We start from the raw sequence: 7500 nt of genomic DNA, 5'->3' as shown, positions 1-7500 counted from the left end.
ACTCCTGTCCTACCCCCCCCTTGCCCCCCTCCCCCCTCATACTCCTGTCCTACCCCCCCTCTTGCCCTCCCTCCCCCCTCATACTCCTGTCCTACCCCCCTCTTGCCCCCCTCCCTCCTCATACTCCTGTCCTACCCCCCTCTTGCCCTCCCTCCCTCCTCATACTCCTGTCCTACCTCCCCCTCTTGCCCTCCCTCCCCCATCATACTCCTGTCCTACCCCCCTCTTGCCCTCCCTCCCTCCTCATACTCCTGTCCTACCCCCCTCTTGCCCCCCTCCCTCCTCATACTCCTGTCCTACCTCCCCCTCTTGCCCCCCCCCCCTTCCTACTCCTGTCCTACTCCGCTCCTTACTCTCAGCATCATCTGTCCGGCGGATTCTCAGAAGGGATGCTGAGAGGAACTCCTCATGAGCATCACCTCTTCCTTTGCATCTGAGGGGGGGGGGGGGGGGGGGAAGGGGAGATGGGGAGGGGAGGGGGGGAGAGGTGGATGGGGGAGAGATGGTTGGGGGGGAGGGATGGTTGGGGGTATGGGAGGGGGTGGGGGTAGGGGTTGGGGGGAGGGGATAATGGAGGGGGGTGGGGGAAAATTAGGGAGAGAGTAGAGGAATGTTAGGGAAGGTTGGGGGAGGGGGGAGGAAAGGTTGGGGGAGGGGGGAGGAAAGGTTGGGGGAGGGGAGAGGGGTGGAGGGAAGGTTGGGGTAGGGGTGAAGGGAAGGTTGGGGAGGGGGTAAGGGTGGAGGAAAGGTTGGGGGAGGGGAGAGGGGTGGAGGGAAGGTTGGGGAGGGGGTAGTAGGATATTAGGGGAGGGGGGAAAGGGATGGAGGCGGAGAAAGATTAAGGAAAGGGTAAAGGTAGGAGAGAATTGAATGGAAAAGAATTGGGGAGGGGCGAGGAGTGGAGAGAATGAAGAGAGATAGGAGTACAGGATAGAGGGGGGGAGGGAGGAAAGATATTCTGGAAGCTCCTCCCTCCCTCCTTCCCTCCCTCCCTCCCTCTCTCCCTCCCTCCCTCCCTCCCTCCCTCCTTCCCTCCCTCCCTCCCTCCTGTTCTTTACCTGTCCGTTGAGGGGAAGGAGGGAACGGCCGTGAGGGGAGATTTATCCTTCGACGGACTCCCTACATGTCTTTTATCCCGGTCTGGAACCTCGCCAGAAACACACGGCGGAGAAAGTATTAATTTTCCCCTCCCCTACACACTTACTATGCCCTCCCTCTGCTCCCTCTTCCCTCCCGTTCTTCCTCCCTCTTCCAGATACGTATCCACCTCCCTCCTTTTCCTTGGGCCTTTTTTTTTTTCTCTCTCACTTTCCTTCCTTTCGCTTTCCTCTCTTTCTCTCTCTCTCTCTCTCTCTCTCTCTCTCTCTCTCTCTCTCTCTCTCTCTCTCTCTCTCTCTCTCTCTCTCTCTCTCTCTCTCTCTCTCTCTCTCGCTCGCTTCCTTTCCCTTCTTTACGTCTTTACTCGCTTCTCCTCCCTTCTTCCCTTCCCTCCTTCTCTTCACTTCCTCCCCTTCCCTCTTTCCCTTCCCTCCATTCCTTCACTCCCACTCTCCCCTCCTTCCCCTTTCCTTCTCCCATCTCTTCCGTCTCTCCCCCATCCCTCTCCATCCCACCCCATCCATCCCTTTCTCTCCCTCCTCCTCCCTTCCCTTCCTCTCCCCCTTCTCCCATCCCTCCCTTCCCTCCCTTCTCCCATCCCTCCCTTCCCTCCCTCTCCCCCCTTTTCCCATCCCTCCCTTCCCTCCCTTCTCCCATCCCTCCCTTCCCTCCCTTCCCTCCCTCCCTTCCCTCCCTCCCTCTACGGATCTCCAGGATGTCTCCCTCCACCGTCGACTTTAAAGGGAATGTGACGATCAACAATACGGAGTCTGGCGAGGTAGCTGGATGCTGCATCTTGCGCCAGATCTACCCCCTCTAGCTGTACGTCTCCTGCTTGCTCCTCCTCTTCCTCCTCTTCCTCCTCTCCCTCCTCCTCTTCCTCTTCCTCTTCCCTCTCCTCTTCCTCTTCCTCTTCCTCCTCCTCTTCCTCTTCCTTCTCCTCTTCCTCTTCCTCCTCCTCCTCTTCCTCTTCCTCTTCCTCCTCCTCTTCCTCCTCCTCTTCCTTCTGCTCCTTCTCCTCCTCCTCTTCCTCTTCCTCTTCCTTCTGCTCCTTCTCCTCCTCCTCTTCCTCCTCTTCTTCCTCTTCACCCTCTTCCTCCTCCTCTTCCTCCTCCTCCTCCTCTACTCCTCCTCCTCCTCCTCCTTCTCCTCCTCCTCCTCCTCCTCCTCCTCCTCCTCCTCCTCCTCCTCCTCCTCCTCTTCCTCCTCCTCCTCCTCCTCTTCCTCCTCCTCCTCCTCTCCTCCTCCTTCTCCTCCTCCTACTACTACGACTACTACTACTACTACACCTGCTATAGTTTTCGTTTTTCCTCTTCCTTTTCTTCCTTGTTTTAGATCTTTCTTCTACGTACCATTCCCCTCGTCATCTTCCTTTTGCTATTATATTCACCACTTTATCACTCCTCCTCCTCCTTCTTCTCTTCCTCCTCCCTCTTCTCTTCCTCCTCCTCCTCTTCTTCTTCCTCCTCCTCTTCTGCTTCTTCCACTTTCTCCTCTATATCTTCCTCTTCTTTTGTTTCCACCATCTCCTTCTACCTGATCTTCTTCTTCATCATAATTCTCTAACTCTTCTTCCTCCTCCTCCTCCTCCTCCTCCTCCTCCTCCTCCTCCTCCTCCTTCTACTCCTCCTTCTCCTCCTCCTCCTCTTCCTTCTCCTCCTCCTCCTACTCCTCCTCCTCCTCCTTCTACTCCTCCTTCTCCTCCTCCTCTTCCTTCTCCTCCTCCTCCTCTTCCTCCTCCTCCTCCTTCTCCTCCTCCTCCTCGTCTTTCTCCTTCTCCTCCTCCTCCTCCCTCTCCTCCTCCTCCTCCTCCTCCTCCTCCTCCTCCTCCTCTTCCTTCTCCTCCTCCTCCTCCTCCTCCTCCTCCTCTTCCTCTTCCTCCTCCCTCCTCCCCTGTTGTCGTGAGTTCCATCCGGTTGTTACGGTTATTGTTGTTGTTGTTGATGATAATGATTGTTATAGAGCGCTTTTGTTTGTCTGTTCGCTAGTTTTTCCTTTCAAAGTACAGGGATGTCAGCTGGTGATTCGTGCTTGATCATAAGATAGCTAAGTGTGGAAGAATGATTATAGAAAATAGTGGATAATGGGTGGATCTATGTGGATGAAGTGGTCTGTGTTGATTCTTTTAAAGGTTTGAGAAACGGTCTGGTTGTCTGGCTGGATTTCTGTTGGTTTGTCTGTCTGTCTGTCTGTCTGTCTCTCACTTTCTCTCACTAGCAGATTGACGAACTGACTGATTGCCAGACTGACAGACTGACAGAAAGACGGTTAAACAGACACACAGACAGACAAAGAAAGAAAGAAAGGCAGAAAGAAAAAGAAAGAAAGAAAGACAAATATGAATATAAGTTAGAGAAACATAGACAAAAAAGAGCATGTTAGGAAACCGAGCAGATAAGTACATAAACAATCTTATACAAAGATAAGTAGATAAACACACGCAACCAGATAAGAAGACAGACAAACAGCGATAAACAAGAACAGAAGAGACAAACAGACAGACAACGAAAGACAGATACCACGCCAAAGGACACATAATCTAGCATGGCGGCAATGATACACTTCCCACAACACGGTCTTTCATACAACGAATCCTCTTGAGATCATGGTTTAACCCTACCCCCCCTTTTCCCCTCCTTTCCCCCCCCCCTCCATCTGAAATTATTCCCCCCTCTTCTCTCCCTCTCTCCCTTTATCTGCTCTTATTCCCTCTCCTCTTCTCTCCCTCTCTCCCTTTATCTGCTCTCATTCCCTCTCCATCTTTCCCCATTTCCTCATCATCTTCATCACCTTTTCTTCTTTAACTCTACCTTTCTCTCATCTCTTATCTTTTTCTTTCCCCTCTCCCTTTCTCTAATTCATAGTTTCGTCTCTATCCCCCTTCCCCTCTCCTCTCCCCTCTTCCTTTCATCCCTATCTTCCTATCCTGTCCCCATCCCCACATCATTCTCTTCCCCTTTTTCATCTCCCTTCTCTGTCTCCCTCTCCTCTTCCCCTTCCTTTACCTTCTTCCATCATCACTTCCCCTCCTCCCCCTTTCAATATTTACCCCTCTCCCCCTGGTCCCTCCCCCTCTACCCATTCCCCTCTCACCCCCTTCCTTCCCCCTCTCACCCCCTCCCTTCCCCCTCTCACCCCCTCCCTTCCCCCTCTCACTCCCTCCCTTCCCCTCTCACCCCCTCCCTTCCCCCTCCCACCCCCTCTCACCCCTCCCATCCCCCTCTCACTCACTCCCTTCCCCCTCTCACACCTCCCTTCCCCTCTCACCCCCTCCCATCCCCCTCTCACCCCCTCCCTTCCCCTTCTCATCCCCTCCCTTCCCCCTTTCACTCCCTCCCATCCCCCTCTCACCCCCTCCCTTCCTTCTCTCACCCCTCCTATCCCCCTCTCACCCCCTCCCTTCCCCATCTCACCCCCCATCCCCCTTCTCACTCCCTCCCTTCCCCCTCTCACCCCTCCCTTCCCCCTCTCACCCTTCCCTTCCCCATCTCACTCCCTCCCTTCCCCTCTCACCCCCTCCCTTCCCCCTCCCTCCCCCTCTCACCCTCTCCCATCCCCCTTCTCACTCCCTCCCTTCCTCCTCTCACCCCTCCCTTCCCCCTCTCACCCTTCCCCTCCCTTCCCCCTCTCACCCACTCCCATCCCCCTTCTCACTCCTTCCCTTCCCCCTCCCTTCCCCCTCTCACATCCTCCCTTCCCCCCCTTCCCCTGGGGTTTCCAAGACGTCAGAGTCCAGACAGCTCTCTTTACATTCCGACGCAACGAAGGGCATACTGGCATTTGTAGGGACGAAATTGCATTATTTTTTATTTGGTTCCCATGTTGTTGTTTTCGAGAGAGAGAGAAAGGGAGAGAGAGGGAGAGAGAGGGAGAAAGGGAGAGAGAGAGAGAAAGGGAGAGAGAGAGAGAGAGAGAGAGAGAGAGAGATGGAGAAGGAGAGAGGGAGAGAGGGAGAGAGAGAGACAGAGAGACAAAGAGACAGAGAGACAGAGAGACAGACAGACAGACAGACAGACAGAGACAAATACAGAAGAAAAAAAACAGAAGGAAAATAAAAAAACACTAACAAACAAACGAACGAATAGATAGACAAATAAATACTTGCAAAGTAATAATTGCACAGCGCGGAACATAAATGACCACAGTTCAACTCAAGTACTGTGGCGGTGGTTGTGGTTGCCAAATGTGCTGGGACAAATAACACATGCTCCACCTGCTTTAGAAAACGTGTGTTGTGGAGTCTTGCCAGAACTGGTGTCGTGTGGCCCCGGTGTGTACTTGTTAGTGTTGTTTGTCTGTGGGTGTGGGTGTTGGGTGTATGGGTGTTGGTGTGGGGTGTATGGGTGTGGGTGTGGGGTGTATGGGTGTGGTGAGGGGAGGTGGGGGGTGAGAGAGTTTGTGGGTAGGGTGGAGAAGACAGGGGAGGTGGGTGGATGGGAGTGTGGGTTGGTGGGTGTGTATGTGTAGGTGGGTAGATGTGTGGGTGTGGGTGGGAGTGTGGGTGGGTGGGTGTGTGGGTGGGTGGGCTTCACGGAGAGGAATGTCTACTGTGACTGACATCATGTGATATGTATGTACGTGTACGTGTTGGCGTGTCGAGCGTTACTATTATTTTTTTCATGGTTTTCACGGTAACAACCTTTCTCGCAGAATATACAGCGCGAATAACTTGTTCTTAACGAAGGCCCTGACCAATGCTGGCGCGCAGAAAGTGCAAGTGACAAAAAAAGGGAAAAAAACTCGTGAAAGGCTTGAGTACCATCCAGCAGACGACCGCCGGAGACCCTACCATCGCGACCTGCTCAATCAACCGCCGCCCTTGCATGCAACATTGCCACGGCATCATAACCGATGAGATGGCCGGGGGCGGCGTCCCCCCTCCCTCGCCCCCTCCCTCCCCCCCGACGCCGACGCCCTTCGAGTCCTCCGAGCGCCGCCCCGCACACGCCGACGCCGCTCTGCCAGCGACACTGACGGCATCTGGCCCGCCGCTCCAGTGCTCCGCCCTCCGCGCGCTCTCCGCCGTCGCCGCCGCCGCCGCCGCAGTCGCCGCAGCAGCCGCCGCCACGCCCTAGCGATGCTGTGCTTAAAGCAGATGGGCGACACAGCCGCGAGCCCTCCAGGAGACGACCTGCGGCTCGCGGCGGGGGACAGCGCCAGCGACGAGGAGGGGGCCGACGGGGCCGACGGGGGCGAGGCCGCGGCGGGGGGCGGCGGCAGGAGGCACAACAACACGCTCGCAAGGGCGCTGTGCGGCCTGCTGGCCAGCCTGGCGGACAGACTCAAGTGCGGGCGCCAGAACAGGAAGAGACAGGTGAGGGGGAGAAGGGGAGGAACAGGGGGGTAGGGGGAGGGAGAGGGGAGGGAATAGAGGGTGATGGGAGTGAGGGAGATAGATAATGTCAAGGAGAAAGGGGAAGGGAGAAGGGGAGTGGTAATGAACAGAAGGAGGAAAGGGAAAAAGGGAAGGCTCTTTATTATTATTACTGTTTATTACTATCATTACCATTATTAATCTTTTTAATATTATTGTTGTCATTACTATTGTTACTACACTATTATTAGGTTATTACTACAACAACTACTACTACTGTTGTTAATGATAATGATGATTATATTGATAATGATAGTAATTATTATTATTACCATTATCATTATTATTATTATTATTATTATTATTATTATTACTATTATGGGGATGATGATAATTATCATCATTATCATTGTTATTATCATTAGTTGTAGTAGGAGTATTATTATTATTATCATCATTATTATTATTATATTCATCACTATTATGATAATAATTATTATCATCATAATCATCATCATCATCATCATTATTGTTATTATTATTATCATTAATATAAATATTGTTGTTATTATTATTGCTACTATCATTATAGGTACTATCATATTACTGTTATCATTATTAATCATCATCATTATCGTTCTCATCAGAAAAATATTTACTGAAAAAATAATATATATATATTCAATTGTAATTATGTAATTATTATCTCTCCCACTATTTCTGTATTTATCTGTCTGTCTATCTATGTTTTGGTCTATCTGCATTTTCTTTCTTTTTATCTACCTATCTACCTTTCCTTCTATATTTCTTTCTTTCCTTTGTATTTATATATCTATCTATCAATATTTATTTCCTTCTCTCCTCCTCCTCCTCCTCCTCCTCTCTTTCTCCTCCTCCTGCTCCTCCTCCTCTTCCTCCTCCTCCTCCTCCTCCTCCTTCTCCTCCTCCTCCTCCTCCTCCTCCTCCTCCTCCTCCTCCTCCTCCTCCTCCTCCTCCTCCTCCTCCTCCTCCTCCTCCTCCACCTCCTCCTCCTCCTATTCCTCCACCACCACCACCACCTCCTGCTCCTGCTCCTCCTCCTCCTCCTC

At 52.5% G+C, this 7500-nt stretch overlaps 1 protein-coding gene across 5 annotated transcripts in view; it reads left to right on the top strand.

The window, feature by feature from the left end:
• The window catches only part of LOC125047879, a 93000-nt gene that overhangs the window by 30051 nt on the left and 55449 nt on the right, over positions 1-7500 (top strand). For 2 of the 5 annotated variants that reach the window (XM_047646421.1, XM_047646420.1), the window contains exon 1: positions 5652-6412. The exons of 1 other annotated variant lie outside the window; for it this stretch is intronic. In XM_047646421.1, coding sequence (XP_047502377.1) covers positions 6176-6412 — 237 coding nt within the window. In that variant the 5' untranslated portion in view covers positions 5652-6175. Of the gene's footprint in view, positions 1-5651; positions 6413-7500 lie in introns of those variants that run through there. 2 more of the 5 variants (XM_047646424.1, XM_047646422.1) reach the window with 1 other exon arrangement.

This window comes from Penaeus chinensis, chromosome 42, assembly GCF_019202785.1.
Source record: "Penaeus chinensis breed Huanghai No. 1 chromosome 42, ASM1920278v2, whole genome shotgun sequence".
Lineage (NCBI taxonomy): Eukaryota > Metazoa > Arthropoda > Malacostraca > Decapoda > Penaeidae > Penaeus > Penaeus chinensis.
The sequence above is the reverse complement of the archived record's forward strand: the minus strand, read 5'-3'. Positions and strand labels throughout refer to the sequence as shown.